The sequence below is a fragment of the Arachis hypogaea genome, chromosome 20, assembly GCF_003086295.3.
Source record: "Arachis hypogaea cultivar Tifrunner chromosome 20, arahy.Tifrunner.gnm2.J5K5, whole genome shotgun sequence".
In the NCBI taxonomy this organism is placed as follows: Eukaryota; Viridiplantae; Streptophyta; class Magnoliopsida; order Fabales; family Fabaceae; genus Arachis; species Arachis hypogaea.
In genome coordinates this window covers 74,904,841-74,922,284 of record NC_092055.1, presented here as the reverse complement: position 1 = coordinate 74,922,284, position 17,444 = coordinate 74,904,841, and the positions used below count along the sequence as shown (strand labels likewise).

At 35.0% G+C, this 17,444-nt stretch overlaps 1 protein-coding gene across 1 annotated transcript; it reads left to right on the top strand.

The window, feature by feature from the left end:
- The first annotated feature begins 2,573 nt into the window (after nucleotides 1-2,573).
- LOC112783969 (uncharacterized) lies at nucleotides 2,574-6,065 on the top strand. The gene is made up of 3 exons (XM_025827059.3): nucleotides 2,574-3,979; nucleotides 4,717-4,945; nucleotides 5,656-6,065. The coding sequence occupies exons 1-3, from the start codon at nucleotides 3,105-3,107 to the stop codon at nucleotides 5,818-5,820; spliced, it is 1,269 nt and encodes a 422-aa protein (XP_025682844.1). The 5' UTR covers nucleotides 2,574-3,104; the 3' UTR covers nucleotides 5,821-6,065.
- The last annotated feature ends 11,379 nt before the right edge of the window (nucleotides 6,066-17,444 follow it).

Here is a 17,444-nt window from a genome sequence, read left to right as displayed (position 1 = left end):
ATAAATAATTTATTTTAAAAATCTATTTTAGATATAAATATAAGAAATAAATATTTTTTATGTATTCCAGAAGAATATACACTAGTTCTTTTTAAAAAGTAAAAACAATTAAATTATACCAAAATCTAGTAGAAAAATTCGACCCAATCAAAATAGGGCAATAAAGTTATAACTTTTATATGTGGAGCTTTTTTTCACGGCTCAGGATTCGGTGGTCCAGGAAACTTTGGATCACTTAGTGGTCCAAGTAGAAAACATGTTTTTTAAGATTTTTTAACAATTGCTACATAATCCTTTAACTAATTTTAATTATAAATTGACCCTATATATTTTATATAATCATAAAAACGATTTTTTATTTTATAAATAATTAATTTATCATAAATCTATCATGTTCATTAACAATCAAATACAAAAACAACAACAATTATATCCTCCATGGATCCAAATCGATTAAAATATTACATTCGATCCGAGACGTTCCTGAGGAGTCATGAAATCGTGTTTCGCTGAAAACCAATCGATTGGACTATCAAACCAATCGATTGAAATTTAACTTAATCGATTGGATTTCAGTTTATCAATAAACAATCGATTGGTCATAGTAACCAATCGATTGAACAATGAATTAAATGTAAAATTTATGTAATTCAATCGATTGCTTATGATTTTCAATTCGATTGAATTCTTCCAAGGAAGCAATTCCACCAAAACAGAGAAATTGTATGCAGGGACCAGCTTGTGCTTACAGTGGCAGCAGCACTGTTGTAAAGCCAATGAGAGGGAACAGTTTGTAGTAGTTGTAAAAAAGAAGCTCTTCAAATATAATATACTGAGTGGCAATTCCACTCAATTGCACTTGTTAATTCGATTCTTGCTGAGCATTATTGATCGGATTTGAGACATTCACTTGAGCATAAGGTTATTTCTGGAGCTATATGTTATCTCTTATTTTATTTTAGTATGAGCGCTTCTTGTATCTGATTCTGCATGTTTTGTGGTTGTGGATATGTGTCTGAGAGAACTCTCACTCAATCCCCCGTCTCCTCTTTTTGTGTCAGATTTGCAGAGTACTCATGGTCTGTGAAATCCTGTTATATTCATGAGTGGAACAACTCAATTGAAGTGATTCACTTAAAAGTTTCTTACCCTAGTCCCTGAGTTACAAGCAACTGAAGCTATTGGAATTTTCTAGTTTCAACAAAGTTCCTTACAAGTATATTCTTGCTTCAATTTTCAACCTGTTTCTTTTCCATTCTGATTTTGGAACCATGTTTTCAGTTTTTTGGTGTCATGTCTTAGATCAGTCACATGTACGAGGAGCATCGACTGCTTGTTGCTCAATCATGTGGAGAGCTTGCAGAATTTGTACGGCCTGAGATTCGGGATTCTCTTAATTTATCTATTGTGCAGCAATTCTGCTGTTGTTGTTCGAGAGGCTGCGGCTTGTAATCTGGCTATGCTGCTTCCACTTTTCCCAGACATGGATAAATATTTCAAGGTCAGTCTCACTTAATTTGCTCGAGGCAATCATGAAGATTACTGACTTGAGACTTGGCTACAATATAAGCTCTAGAACAAGTTGATAAGGCATGGTCTAGGAATGGAGCCTTCTCCACTTGTCATAATATAAAAAAAAATTTAAGGAACTATAATTAAGGCTGAACAGTTGATACAGTTCTATGTTGTTTTCTTTGTTGATAGGTGGAGAAGTTGATGTTTCAATTAGTATGTGACCCATCAGGAGTGGTGGTGGAAACTTCTCTCAAGGAATTGGTTCCAGCGTTGTCCTCCTCTTTCTGGGGTTGAAGGGTCTGCAGAATCACATCTCTGTGTTCTGGGTGAAAGAGAGTGCTGGAATATAGATATTCTTTTAAGAATGCTGGTGGAATTGCTTCCTTGGGTAGACCAGAAAGTCATAGTAACCAATCGATTGTTTGGAAGAATTCAATCGATTGAAAATCATAAGCAATCGATTGAATTACATAAATTTCACATTTAATTCATTGTTCAATCGATTGGTTACTATGACCAATCGATTGATTTATGCAAAACCATGCTTACCAGCAATATACAATCGATTGTTTGTTGATAAACTGAAATCCAATGGATTAAGTTAAATTTCAATCGATTGGTTTGATAGTCCAATCGATTGGTTTTCAGCGAAACACGATTTCATGACTACTCAGGAACGTCTCGGATCGAATGTAATATTTTAATCGATTTGGATCCATGGAGGATATAATTGTTGTTGTTTTTGTATTTGATTGTTAATGAACATGATAGATTTATGATAAATTAATTATTTATAAAATAAAAAATCGTTTTTATAATTATATAAAATATATAGGGTCAATTTATAATTAAAATTAGTTAAAGGATTATGTAGCAGTTGTTAAAAAATCTTAAAAAACATGTTTTTTACTTGGACCACTAAGTGGTCCAAAATTTCCTGGACCACCGAATCCTGAGCCTTTTTTCACTTTGAGAGAAGTTTAAGAGTAGTTTTAAACGGGACTATTCCTCTATTTAAACAGTTCTTTATTTTATTTATTTTGTTTTTCTTTGTTTAGTTTATTTCGGTCAAAAAAAAAAAAAAAAGGGCGAAATAGGATGGGTCGAACTAAATTTGCTATTACTATCCGCAATCCACGGTCACAAACCTCAAATAAAAGAGCAACCGTTCGATTTGCATCGTACGCTTTTCATGAAATCTGGCAACCTCCCCTTCCCACCACTCCAAACAAACGTAGCACACACTAAACAAAATACCCTCATCGTAAACTGTGACACTTTTTATCCCTTTCGTCCCCCGCTTCGAATTCGAAGGGAGAAAGAAGAAACCCCAAAAAGTCTGTTAAACATTAAAAAAAAAAAAAAAAGAACAAGATTGCGCCTTTTCTCCTTTTATCTCCCAACTTATACGCCCGAAAAGAGAAAGTACAAGTTCGGTTCGGTTGGGTTCAGTTACTGTCTCCGCCAACGTGTTCCGCCGCCTGAAATGTTTCCGGCACCACCGGAAAGAAACGCTGTCGTAACAATCTCTCGCTACAGGTAGCGACTTTGAACTGAAGATCTGAAAAGAAGAAACGTTGTCAAGAACGATGGAAACTCCGAAGAAGAGCCAAACCAAGCTGACCCGAACCCAATCCTCTCTTCTACGATGTTCTTCCCCAACCGCCCGATCCCCCATCCACAACGAACAGAACCTTCTAGAAGATGAAGAGAAGAATGATGGTAACAGCAAGAAAACGAAGATTAAGAGCAAGAGCAAGAAGAGCATCAAACCCGGTTCGAACCGGTTGATTTCTGGACCGGTTCTTGGCTTCTTTGGCGCATGCTTTCTCTCCTTCTACCTCTTCTACTTCCTCTCTTTCAGATTCTCCCAGGAGGTACCAACTTCGGAGAACGTTCTCCTCGCGCTGATCTTCGTGGCCGTTTTTCTCTACCTCATCTCAAAGAACAGAGCCCTGATCCACCGAACCGGTGCGGCTCTGAGAAGACTCAGTTTCTCCAGCGGCGGAACCGCTAGGCCGGTTCAGTGGTCTATCGGGGACTCAGAGGGGGAGCAAGAGAATCAAGAAGAGAAAAGTGCTGAGAAGGAAGGTGTTGAGTTCTTCAGCAACGGTGATTTCTACGAGGGGGAGTTCTCCGGCGGAGTAGGCGGAAGGAAGAGCAATGGTTTCGGTGTGTACCATTACTTTGTGGGTGGAAGGTATGAAGGGGAATGGGTTGATGGAAGGTATGAGGGGTTTGGGGTTGAAGGGTGGGCCCGGGGGAGCCGCTATAAAGGACAGTATAGGCATGGGTTGAGGCATGGGTTTGGGGTTTATAGGTTCTACGCTGGAGACTCCTATGCTGGGGAATGGTGTAATGGACAGAGCCATGGGATTGGAGTTCAGAGTTGTAATGATGGCAGCTCCTATGTTGGAGAGTTCAAGTTTGGTGTCAAGCATGGTCTCGGGTGTTACCATTTTAGGTGACTTTAATTTCTTTCGTTTTTTATTTATTTATTTGTTGATTACATTACACAGTTAAAATCTCGTGCATACTACTTGAATTGCTCACCACTAAACAACTCCCAGTGGCTTTCATGTTTTTGCTTGATTGATTGAAAACTTGGTGCTGAGTTTGAAGAATTTGTGGTTTTTATTTTGCAATCCTTTTAGTGGATTTGATTTTAGTTGAATAGTGAACAGACTCTTTGGGGTGTACAGTTTTTGATCCGTGATGATAGAACAGTGACTCTTTTTTTATGTTTTGTGGATTAAATCATTCGTGGGTTTGTCCCTGAGATTGGATTTCTTGGACATCCAGGTTTTCCTCGTGGCTCCATTTTAGTTAGATTTTTAGGTTTCATTTCTTTTTCTCCTTTTGAGCACATGGGAAGAGTTCTCTTTAGATTTTTAATTTTTAATCAAGACTTCGTTGGATGGGGTACCTAATGTTAGTTATTTTCATCCTTATGCCATTGAAATTAATCTATGCTTTGAAGACCCCAATTTGGATGTCCTATTTGCTGATTTTTTATTTTATATATGCAATATTGATTGATTTATATTTTCCTTGTTCAACGATATAAGTGATGATTTCTAAGTCATTGTTTATGCCCATTGACTATTTGACATAATAATAGTTTTATAGTATCAGTTGACCGTAACAGCTTTGGATTTAGTTACTTTCACATAATATTAAATAATTTACAACTTTGTGCAGGAATGGAGATAGATATGCAGGGGAGTATTTTGGAGACAAAATACATGGGTTTGGTGTGTACCACTTTGCCAATGGGCATTGTTATGAGGGAGCATGGCATGAAGGGCGTAGGCAAGGTTATGGGTTGTATACTTTCCGAAATGGCGACAAGAGATGTGGTGAATGGGATTCTGGCAACCTCAAGAACAATCTACCAACAATAACTGATGCTGTGCTTCGAGCTGTTCAGGTAATTGTCGGCTTAAAGCCTTAAAATATCTTATTGTCCTACATGATTAGGAAAATACATTTGTATTAGAAATTCTCACATAAATAACTACGGTGGCAATATGATTAGCTACAGTGGAATCTTTCTTTGTTTCTTTGTTTCTTTTCTTTCTTTTTCTTTTTTTTTTCTTTTTAGTTTTGGCTGCTTTGAATAGTGACAATGTCACCTCATTCTAACGCAATGTTTGGTTAACTTAGATCTGCTACTAAGTATAATTGGCCATTTTATTCATATTTCTTCCTATTTGTAATGTGTCACTTTAGTCATTGATATGGTAATATGGTATCAATCAAGGAACTCAAAACCATACGGTTTTTTTGGTGTAGAAAAAGTTATAGGTTAATGTTAACTGAAAAATATTGACCAACATTCCTGTATTTTAATAGTTATAATATTTTTTTTCCCCTTTTTTTGTGTGTAAATTTGGTTAATTCTTAAATTAGCTTAATTTTCACAATGATGGAGGTTGATAGTTTACCATTCAGTTATAATTTAATATAGAAATCATACTAAAAATTCTTGTAATTAACTTTGTAGAAAAATGTGAAAAATTCACATAGATATAAATTGAACATGAGAACCAAATAAATTTGGCTGGATCTTTCCGAAATTCATTTGATGCTGTTTCTCGAGTCATAAGCGAATGTTAAATTATGGTTGTTGAAATGCAGGCTGCTAGGAAAACAGCAGAAGATGCTGTGAAAGTTGACCGAAAGGATGACCAGGTGAACAAAGCAGTAATTGCTGCCAACAGAGCTGCAACTGCTGCAAGAGTTGCTGCAGTCAAAGTCGTTCAGAACAGAATGGGTGGGAAATTTTGTGATACTCATGTCTAAGATGTAAATAGAGTTTAGGGGTGCTAAAGCTTTTGTTTGGAAATTGTAAATTTTACTAATTGTAAGTACTTGAAAGGGTCACCCCGGTGAGCCAAAATGGCTCGTGGGAGGGTGAAGATGAAGAGTGTGTTTTAGATGTTTGTTTCACGAAAATGCAACTTGTATATATAGATCATGTAATATCAAATTATCAAATGATAAGTGAAAAGTCGAAAAAAAAAAGGAACTGTACTTTCTTGAAGAAAGTAATAGCAAGTGGTAAGTAAAGGTCTAAAACGTACAGAAAGGAGGATTATGCTTTGTTCAAAGAAATATTTTTGTGAGAGGAGAAAAGGAGGTATATTTTATATTAAATGTTATTCAGTCAATTAGATGCAATTCGGATTATTAGATAAATATTTGAAGGAGATGCTAGATAAATGGATTTTTTGCTGTTATAAAATAAAAAAAATTATTTTAAAAAAAATATTATTTCATTTTAAATTTTCAGGATTTGAGGCAAACTGTAAAATTTACTTAAGTTTGGCTCGTTAATATGTTTTATTATACTCATTAATATCTTTAAGAGTATAAAAAATATTTTTTGTTTTAAATTTAATCAATATTAGTGTATTAATACTCATTAACATGCTTATTGATTAAATCTTTTTATACAAATTTAATAAATACACACATTAGACTACATATAGGTACACTAGTATTAAATTTAAAAAAAAAATATTTGTTAATATTAATATTTTATTGTATTCGTTAATATTTGTTAATAATATTTTTATAGTATTCGTTAATATTTTTTATTGTACTCTAAAGATATTATTGAGCATAATAAAAAATATTAACGAGTAATATTTTTATAGGGTAATGAATATTTAGTTATGATGTAAAATAGAAGAATAAAGATAATCTCGACCAACCCAACGCTATATATGTATATATTATATACTTATATAAAAATGTATTTCAAGTGGATGTTGAATTAAAGACCTCTCACTAGATACAAAAGATCCTTAACAACTAAGAGAAGATTATTAATTGATAATTTAATACATTTTTTTACATAAAAATTAGTTCTATTTTAAATTATCATCAACTTATATAATAATATTGCATATTTTTTTTATAACCCACGGGTAGAGTCGTGTATCCGCGGATTAGGAACGGATAAGGTTAGAATTTGAAATATTCTAAACTCGCAGGTAGCGTTAAAGTTGGATCCAAACTCCTATCCTATCCTTACTTAATGCCACCCCTAAAATAAATACTAGAAAGAGATGTTAGATAAATGAATTTTTTATTGTTATAAAATAAAGAGTTTTTTTTTAAATATTATTTTCATCTTTATTTTTTAGGATCTGAGGCAAACTGGTGAAATTGTTGAAGTTTGCCTTATTATTATCTTGAGTATAAAGAATATTTTTTGTTTTAATTTTAATCAATATTAGTGTACTAATATTCCTTAACATGCTTATTAATTAAATTTTTTTATTACAAATTTAATAAATATACACATTAATGCGTGACTGCATATAAATACACTAGTATTAGTTAAATTTAAAATAAACATATTTGTAAATATTAATATTTTATTGTACTAGTTAATATTTGTTAATAATAATTTTTATAATACTCGTTAACTTTTTATTATACTCTAAAAATATTAATGAGTACGATACAAAATATTAACGAGTAATTATTTTATTGAATTTGTTATATTTTTATAGGATAATGCATATTTAATTATAGTGTAAAATAAAAGAATAAAGATAAATATAATTTAAAAACGACGAATGGGTATATGTGGCAAGAAGTTTGCCTAAGGTTAAAGTGAGTAAGATTTTACGCAGTTCGTCCAAGTCATAGCTAGGGACGGATTTAGAAATGTTATTATGGGAGCTAATAATATATATAATGTAAGAAAATATATGCAAAAAATTTATAATATAAGATGCATTATAAAAATATATCGATAGAAAATATATATTTAAAGTATAAAAAATGTATATCTTTTACTAATGAAGTGGTGCACTGATACGTGAAAATTAGATTTCACGTATACCCGACAAGTATACCGGATCGTATCAAGTAGTAAAACTCACATGAGTGAAGTCGATCCCACGGTGATTGATGGATTAAGCAACTTTAGTTAAATGGTAATTTAGTTAGGCAAACACTTTTGTGATTTCATGGGATATCTAATTTGAAAGTAATTTGTGGAAAATTAAATGACAAAAAATTTAAAGAACTGAAATGAAGGAGAGCAAATTAAACAACTGAAAGTAATGGTGGAAACTTAAAATGCACAAAATTAAAGGTTGAAATGTAAATGACATAAACTTAAACTGCAAGTAAGTATAAGCTGAATTTAAATGGTCGGAATGTTAAATTACAAGAAGATAAATGGGAATTGGGTAGTGGGCATTCAAAATAACTAAAGAACAATAGAAATGAGAATTAATGATGGAAGATATCATTAGGGATCAGAGATGTAAATCCTCATGAATTGATGATGATCATTTTTTTCTCAATCATGGGGATAGATCCATGGCGGATTGTGAATAATTGAATTCCAATCTTTTGGTAACTCAATTTCTCATCAACACAATCAATTGTCACTCTCGTGATCTAATTGTTCATGAGAAGAGATGAAGCTCAATAACTAATCCTTCAAGCCACACAACTTCGAGGATTTCAACCAAGGGTGGTTACATCTCACATACCAACCCAAAGTGTATTAATCAAGGAAATTATGAAAGGATGAACTCTAAACTGAATTATGTGACTCCTTTCTCAAGTTCATCACACAATTCATATAGATTCAATCCCTCTCTCGATGGTGATTGAATCTTTGAAGAACAAGAGTTTCCTCTTAGATGAACCACTTGAATTGAGAAGGAGAAGAAGAGTTATCAATTCATTCAAATAAACAGAGCTCCTCCCCCTAATGAAAATGGGATTTAGTGAATCATAGCTCCAATTTCAACAACCATTGCAAAATAGAAATTAAACTAAGTATAGAGAAGAACGAAGAAGATGAATCCTCCAAACTGAAATTGAAAGTTGCAAGAAAACAAAATAGATGACCGGTATCTCCTCAAAATGCAGTAAAAAGGTAAAAGTAAAAGTCTAAGAAAAGTGTAGTGTAAAAGTCCTCTTCAATTACAAACTTTCTCCTATTTATACTAGTCCTTAAGCTCCTTGAGAGGCCCTCAATCTTGTTTGTTGGGTTAGCAATTGGGCTTTGTTCTTGTTGGATTGGCTAGCTCTTGAATGGAATTGCTGCACTTTCAAGAGACAGAGAAAACAGAGAGCTTGTTCACATCATTTCTGGCCCATCGGGCACGTTGCTGGCAAACACGCCTATGCAAATGCAAGTTAGCAACGTGCTTGTGGGTTTACTGGGCTAGAGCTTCTTACAAGGGCGTTGCCAACTTGGTTTCCAAGTTGCCAACATGCTTCCTGCTCCTTGGATTCAATTCTTGTGCTTGTTTTTGAAGCTTAAAGTTGCCTATGGTTTGAGCTTCAATTTTGTGCTCCACTATAGACTTTTATATATGGTTGGAAATCTCTGAATGTCAGCTTTCCAACGCAACTGGAAGCACCTCAATTGGATCTCTGTAGCTCAAGTTATGCTCCATTGAAGAGGGTAAGGTCAGCCTACCAAAATCGCACACGTTTTTGGTGAACACGCCTTTGTTCTTTCAAGTTGCCAACGCCTTCAGATTCTGAAGCTCTAAATGAAGCCAGCATTTGAAGCTTCAAACGAATGTCAACCCTATACTATGATATATGGTTGGAAAGATCTGAATGTCTACTTTCCAATTCCGTTAAAAGAACTTCAATTGGATCTCTATAGCTCAAGTTATGCTCCATTGAAGGAGGTAAGGTCAGGCTGCCAAGCTCACCAGCGTTTTTGGCAAACACTCCCTTGTATTTCCAAGTTGCCAACGTCTTCAGATTCTGAAGCTCTAAATGAGGCCAGCCTTTGAAGCTTCAAATGAATGTCAACCCCGTACTATGATATATGGTTGAAAAGCTCTGAATGTCTACTTTTCAATGCCGTTGAGAGTGCATCATTTGAGGCTCTACAACTCAAGATATACTCCATGGAAGAGGGTAAGGTCAGGCTGCCCAGCTCACAAGCGTTTTTGGCAAACACTCCTTTGTTCTTCCAAGTTGCCAACGTGCAGGTTCATTCCAAGGTTGCCAAGCTTGCTGGTGTTGTTGATGAACACGCCCATGCAATCCCAAGTTGGCAACTTGCTTCTTCATTCCAAGGCTTGACAAGCTTGCTTGGCGTTGGAGGCAAACACGCCTTCACCCACTCACATTGGCAACGTGGATTGCCTCCTTCTAGGTCTGAGACCTCCTGTCGCAGGCGTTGTTGTTGGACACGCCTTCCTCTTCTCACGTTGGCAACGTGCTACCTCTGCCTCCTAGCTCCAAGCTTGCTGGCGTTGCCATTGGACATGCCAATGTAATCCTAGGTTGGCAACGTGCTCAAGCCTTCCTCCTAGCTCCAAGTATTGCTTCCTGGCGTTGTCATTGAACACGCCAATGCTTCCTTGAGTTGGCAACGTGCTTGAGTGGCTCATAATCATCATCCAAAGCTTCCTTGAGTTATTGCCAAACACGCCAATGTAACTCCAAGTTAGCAACGTGCTAACTTCATCCTCCTTGCCAAGCTTCCTGGCATTGCTGCCAAACACTCAAGTAGTAATGCACGTTAGCAACGTGCAAGTCTCTTCAGGTTCACCCTCCAGGGTTGCTGGCGTTGTTGCCAAACACGCCATTAGTAATGCACGTTAGCAACGTGCAAGTCCTCTGCCTCCTTGCCCAGCTTGATGTATTCTCAAGCTTTCTTGCTCAAATTCTTGCTCCATTGCCTTTTTGCTTCATTACCTGTCGTTAACCAAAGAAACTTCCTCAAAGTCTTGCCATTCTATGCAATCAATTTCAAGATATTCATTCACCTTAACTCATTTATAAGCTCCTTGAATTATTTGCATGAATTTGGCCAAAATTAACCTAGTCCTTGGTATTTTAATGCATAGAGGTAAAACTCATCAAAGTGTTTGTTTATTTCAAAGAAAGTGAATGAAATTAAGCTAAAACTACTTAAACTAACTAGCTAATATAGCAAAGATGCAAATGCATCATGCACGTTGATTCTTCATATCATAAAATTCATCGATAATAGAATCTGTGTCAAATCTTTCAATAATCTTCTTCTCAATGTAAATCAAAAGACAATTAGCAAGAAATTAATCTTCCATTTTGTTTCTGAGTCTATTCTTCACTATATTCATAGCTGAAAAAGATCTCTCAGTTGTAGCAGTTAAAACAGGAAGAGTTAATACGAAGTGAATCAAACGATCAATCAAAGGATATGTTAAAGACTTTCCTGTCTTCGTTAATCCTTGACATAATTCTAAAATTGTGCACAAATTAGTTAATTCAACATGATTAAGAACATTAAGTTCATAATGTTGAGCTTGCATTCTAATGTAAAATTTTTCTTGGTCACTGAAGTCACCTAGATAAAACCGTTCTAGTAATTCACATACTTTGTTAACACTGAAGAACTTATAATTATCTCTGGGATCTAAAGTTGAACTTAAAGTAAGCAATTCCAGCATATTATCATTGAATCTTCCATTAAGCTCTTGCAATTGTGTATCAATTACAGCCAGAAATAAATTAACACGGTAATGATGCTCCACTGAAATTTGGTCAATGATGAGCGGATATTTTATACACTTTTTGGCATCACTTTCATATAGTTTTTAGTAGTTTTTGTTTAGTTTTTTTTATTAAGTTTTTATAGGTTTTAGTCTTAAATTCATATTTTTGGATTCTACTATGAGTTTTTATGTTTTTGGAGTAATTTCAGGTATTTTTTTGGCTGAAATTGAGGAGTTGGAGCAGAAGTCTGATTCAGAGACAGAGAAAGCACTGCAAATGATGTCCGGATCTGACCTGCCTGCATTCAGAAGGGCTTTTCTAGAGCTACAAAAGTCTAAATGGAGCTATTTTAACGGATATGGAAAGCTGACTTCCAGAGCTTTTCAGCAATATATAATAGTTTATACTTTGCTTCGGACTAGAAGGCCCAAAACTGGCATCTAACGCCAGCTTCCTGCCCCTTCTAGACGTCCAGCGCCCAAAGAGCAGCGCCCAACGTCCAAGGGCCCAGAGAGGACCCCTTAGCTGGCATTCCACGCCCAAGGAGCCTCATAGCACGTGGATCTCATTAAAGCTCAGCCCAAACACTAACCAAGTGGGCCTCAGAAGTGGATTTTAGCACTAAATAGACTGTTTTACCCTTACTAGTCATTTGTTTAGTATTTAAGGGATCTTATTCATGTAATTCAGACAGACTGAGAGGTTTCAGAACCTTGGGCACCTCCCGCTGAGGGAGGTCTACCATATTTACATTTTCACCATTGTTTTTATTTTTAGTATGAGTTTCTAAACCTCCTAGGTTGAGGGGAGGAGCCCTGCTAAGTCCTATGAATTAACAAAAGTACTATTTCTTCTTCTTCGATCCAGGTATGATCTATCTCTAAGATGTATATTTCGATCTTCATCGTGATGAACAGGACGATCTGACAAATTGGCTCTGTTCATCACATTAAGACGAACGTGCCTGACAAACACCTGCATCTACTTGGGTTCGTGTGAATACTTGGCCGGAAAGCACGAACCAACAGCTATGTTTATACATCTCTCAGACGGTTAATCCACGATTTCGTTGGGGACTTCTCGAGACACCTGTTCAGCTGATCTTTAAGGAGATTAAGGTCTCCATGGTATAGGCTAGAATCCATAGAAGCAGCGTTCTCTGATCCGGAAGATTCGACCTTGTCTATGGCGCTTTGAGTAGGATCACAAAGAGAACAATTTGCTAAGAGCTTCACCTTCTGTCAGATTGAATGACCACGGGCAATGGCGTTCAACTTGTAGCAGAGGAGATCAAGGACCATTGGCATGGCTTTGATCGCTTACAGCCTGCCATAGAAGAAGATCATTTACAAGCAAAGAAGACAATAGTACCAGAGTTACTTCAGAAAGACAAAGCAACTCCGACTCTCAATCTAATCCTATCACTTATTCCTAATAGCTAACTTCTTAATAGCTAATTTACACAACTCCTTCTGATTCTACCTGACTAAGACCTGCAAGACAACCATAGCTTGCTTCAAGCCACAATCCTCTTGGGATCGACCCTGACTCACTCAGGTATTACTTGGACGACCCAGTGCACTTGTTGGTACTGTTGCTGTTGTACGAAATAGTGTGGCTTTTGCGTACACGCGCACCAAGTTTTTGGCGCCGTTGCCGGCGATTGTTGAGTTTGGACAAATTGCCGGATTGTTTTGCTCCTTAGATTAGGTAAGGTTATTTTACATTATTTTAATTGAGTCTTTAATTTTTGTTTTCTTCCTCTTCTATTTTTTTTGAAAATTCTTAAAACCTTTTTAAAAAATATTTTTTCTTTTCTTTGTTTAATCCTTGCATTTTTTGAATGTGTCTATGTTCTTGGTAATTTCATGTTCTTTGAGTCTTTCTTTCTAAAAACTATCAAAAATAATTTTTCTTTGGTTTAATTTTGTGTCAAATTTTTAAGTTTAGTGTTTTCTTTTTATTTTTCTTGCAATTTTTGAAAATTTTGTTTTAGTTTTCAAAAAATTTTAAGTTTAGTGTTCTTTTTTGTGTTCTTGAGTTTTTTGAGAATTTAAATTTTGTTCTTCGTGTTCTTGTGAGTCTTCAAGGAGTTCTTGAGTCTTGCATGTGTCTTGATCTTAAAATTTTTAAGTTTGGTGTCCCTTGGTATTCCCTCCAAAAATTTTTGAAAAACAAGGGTGCTAAATCTAAAAATTTTAAGTCTTGTATCTTTTTTCTGTTTTTCTCTTTCATCATAAATTAAAAAAAAATAAAAAATATCTTTTCTAACTAATTCCTAACCATAATTTTCGAAAATATTCATAAAAATTCAGATTTTGATTTTCAAAATTTTATCTTATCATATCTTAGTTGTCAAGTTTTCAAAAATCAACTTTTTCAAAATTTAAAAATCATATCTTTTTCAAAAAAATCTTATCTTTTTCAAAATCATATCATATTTTTTTTCAAAATTCAAAAATCTCATCTTATTTTTTTCAAATTTTAAATTTTTAAAAATTAAATCTTTTTCAAAATCAATTTTCTAATCTTATCTTTTTGTTTCTTATCTTATCTTTTCTAACTTCTAATTTTTAAATCATATCTTTTTCAAAAATTTTTAAAATCTTATCTTATCTTTTTCTAAAATTTTAAATTTCATTTTCAAATCTTTTCTTATCGTATCTTATTTTTAAAATTCAAATCTTTTCTCATCTTATCTTTTATTTTTATTTTTATTTTTATTCTTTCTAAAAATAATATCTTATCTTCTCTCTTATCTTTTTCAAAACTACCTAACTAACTCTACTTCCTGCCCTAGCTCTAGTTCAACTTCTTTATCTGCATTCCTTTCTTTTTTACATCTCACTTGGAGCTTCTTGCCAATTGGCATAGAAAACTCTCTTGTGATTTCCTTTCTTTATTTACTCTTATTTATTAATTCCAAGGTAAATTTTTTTCTCTACTTATTTTATTTTTATTTTTAATTTTTATCTTCTTCTTTCTCTACTTCTGACTTTAAGGAGAAGCTTCTTGTCTATTGAAAGTCTCTTTCTTTTTTTTCTTTTTCTTGGCTTCTTGTTTATGACTAGGAACAGGGATAAAGAACCCCTCTTGACTCCTGATCCTGAACCTAAGAAGACTCTGAGGAGGCGTTTACAACAAGCTAAAGTGCAACACTCCGGAAGAGACCTTTCAGAAAGTTTTGAACAAGAAACAGAGGATATGGCCGAACCACAAGAGGAGCCTAGAAAGGTCCTTGGTGACTTCACCATGCCTATCTCTGACTTTTATGGCAGAAGCATTATTGTACCTGCCATTGGAGCTAACAATTTTGAGCTTAAACCTAAGTTAGTCTCTCTTCTGCAGCAGAACTGTAAATTCCATGGACTTCCACTGGAAGATCCACATCAGTTCTTAGCAGAATTCTTACAGATATGTGATACTGTAAAGACTAATGGAGTTAATCCTGAAGTTTATAAGCTTATGCTTTTCCCCTTTGCTCTAAGAGACAAAGCTAAGTTCTGGTTGGATGCCCAACCAAGAGAGAGTATTGACTCTTGGGAAAAGCTTGTAAATGCTTTTCTGGCTAAGTTCTTTCCTCCTCAAAGGATGAGCAAGATTAGAGTGGAAGTTCAAACCTTCAAACAAAGAGAAGGTGAATCCCTCTATGAAGCTTAGGAAAGATACAAACAACTGATCAGGAGATGTCCTCCTAACATGCTCTCAGAGTGGTCCCTCATAAGCATGTTCTATGATGGCTTGTCTTAGATATCCAAGATCTCTTTGGATAACTCTGCAGGTGGATCTCTCCACTTGAAGAAAACGCTTACAGAAGCTAGAGAACTCATTGAGATGGTTGCAAACAACCAATTCATGTACACATCTGAGAGGAATCCTGTAAACCATGGAACCTCTCAGAAGAAAGGAATTCATGAAGTTGAGACTCTGAATGCCTTCCTAGATCAGAATAAGATCCTGACCAAACATGTCAACATGATCTCTCAACATCTCACTGGATGCAAACTGCACCTGGCAGTAATCAGGAAGCTTCTTTTGAAGAAGAAGCTTATGATCCTGATCAACCACCATGGAGGGGGTGAATTTACATAGGAGAAGCCTATGAAAACACTTACGACCCTTCATGGAGGAATCATCCTAACCTCTCATGGAAGGATCAACAGAAACCTCAGCACGGTTTCAATCAAGGTGGTAGGAACCAGAATAGGTTCAATAATAGACCACTGACAACGGCCTAAAGTGGGTTCAGAATTTATCTCAAGATGAAATCGGCATTGCAAGTATAGTTCCAAATCCAACAATTGACCAATATCAAATTTCAATATGAAAATGTCACAATCAATACAAAATTAACCAAGAGTTTTAAATCCTGGATTGTTTTTCCTAGGAGTTGCAATTGAAGTGTTATATTATTGGCTATGAGAGAGCATGGGGGTTGGGAGATTGCAATTGACAAGAAACGTAAATAGCAAGAAATCAAAGTGTAAGAAGGTAGCTTAGCATGTAAGAAATCAAAAGTCAAAGCAATTAAAGAAAGCAATAAAAGGGCAATTAAATGCTGAAAAGAGCTCTTGGCAAGGATTGGGTAATGAGAGCTTGCTATCCTAGCTGTGGACCACAAACATGGTAATTATGTGTGGATAAATCCCAATTAGTTAACCCTACATCGAGGATAAGTCAACTAGGCATAATTAATCTCAATCCCTAAGTCCGAAGTCAACACTATTGGGTCACATAGAGTCAAGGGAGACCAAATTAATTAACAACTGATGTGTATTTTCGGAAAACGAATTCCAAACACACAAATCTAACCGGCAAGTGCACCGGGTCGCATCAAGTAATAAAACTCACGGGAGTGAGGTCGATCCCACAGGGATTGAAGGATTGAGTAATTTTAGTTTAGTGGTTGATTTAGTCAAGCGAATCAAGATTTGGTTGAGTGATTTGTAATTTGCAGAAACTAAATTGCATGAAAAGTAAAAGGGAAGAGGGGAAATTGCAGTAAAGGAAAGAGCAGGAAAGTAAATGTGCTGAATCTTAAAGAACAAGAAATTAAATGGCAGAAACTTATAACGCAAGAAATGTAAATTGCAGAATCTTAGAGTGCAAGAAATGTAAATGGCTTGAATTCTAAAGGGAATTGGGAGTGCAGAAATTAAACAAGGAAAAGTAAATTGCAACAAGCAGAAATGTAAAAGATGGATTCAATTAAACCGGATCTCAAATGAAAATGAAAATAAGCTTGGTGTAGCAACGAAACAAGGAAATTGAAATTGAAAGATGTAGATCTCAGGACTCAAGAGACTAGGTAACCAAATCTAGATCTCAATGCCTTCCTAGATCCAAATTGAGAATTCAATTGCAAGAAAAGTAAAGATCCAGCAGTAGAAGAAAAGAAGTGAAATCGTAAATTCTCAAATGATGCAGTAAACTAAAACAGAGAGAGATCTCAAGATGAGATTGAGACAGAATTTCCTCAATTCTTCAACCCAAGATTCAAGACAAGTGTAAATGAAATTGAAAACAAGAAAACTAAGAGGAAGAGAATTCAATTCTCCTTTCCCAAGACTCAAAATCTCAAAATAACTTCTAACCAAAAGCTCTCCCAAAATCACTCAGCGAAAGTAAAACGGAAAAGCTCCCTAAAAACTTAAATTCTAAGCTATTTATACACTCTCTTTCTCCTTGCCATTCCTTCTTTCTTCAACCTTCTTCAAAGCTCTTTTCACCTATCATCAATCAATCAAAGACATCAAAGCTATGCTCAAAATCATGAGATTGTGTCTCTTTCATAATATATGACAATTATAGCACAAAATCTCATGAAAATGCATTAATTTATCCATGGTTGATTGAATCAAAGGAGACATGAAATTCCACCCAAATGGCTTACTTATTGCATAAGAATGCATGAAAACCAAGTAAAAAAACTAGTGAAAAAG

Excerpts from the sequence above, each read along its gene's own strand:
- LOC112783969 (XM_025827059.3), top strand. The coding sequence starts at position 3,105 with ATGGAAACTCCGAAGAAGAGCCAAACCAAGCTGACCCGAACCCAATCC. Across the intron at positions 3,980-4,716 it reads CTCGGGTGTTACCATTTTAG|GAATGGAGATAGATATGCAG; the intron begins GTGACTTTAATT and ends AACTTTGTGCAG. Across the intron at positions 4,946-5,655 it reads CTGTGCTTCGAGCTGTTCAG|GCTGCTAGGAAAACAGCAGA; the intron begins GTAATTGTCGGC and ends GTTGAAATGCAG.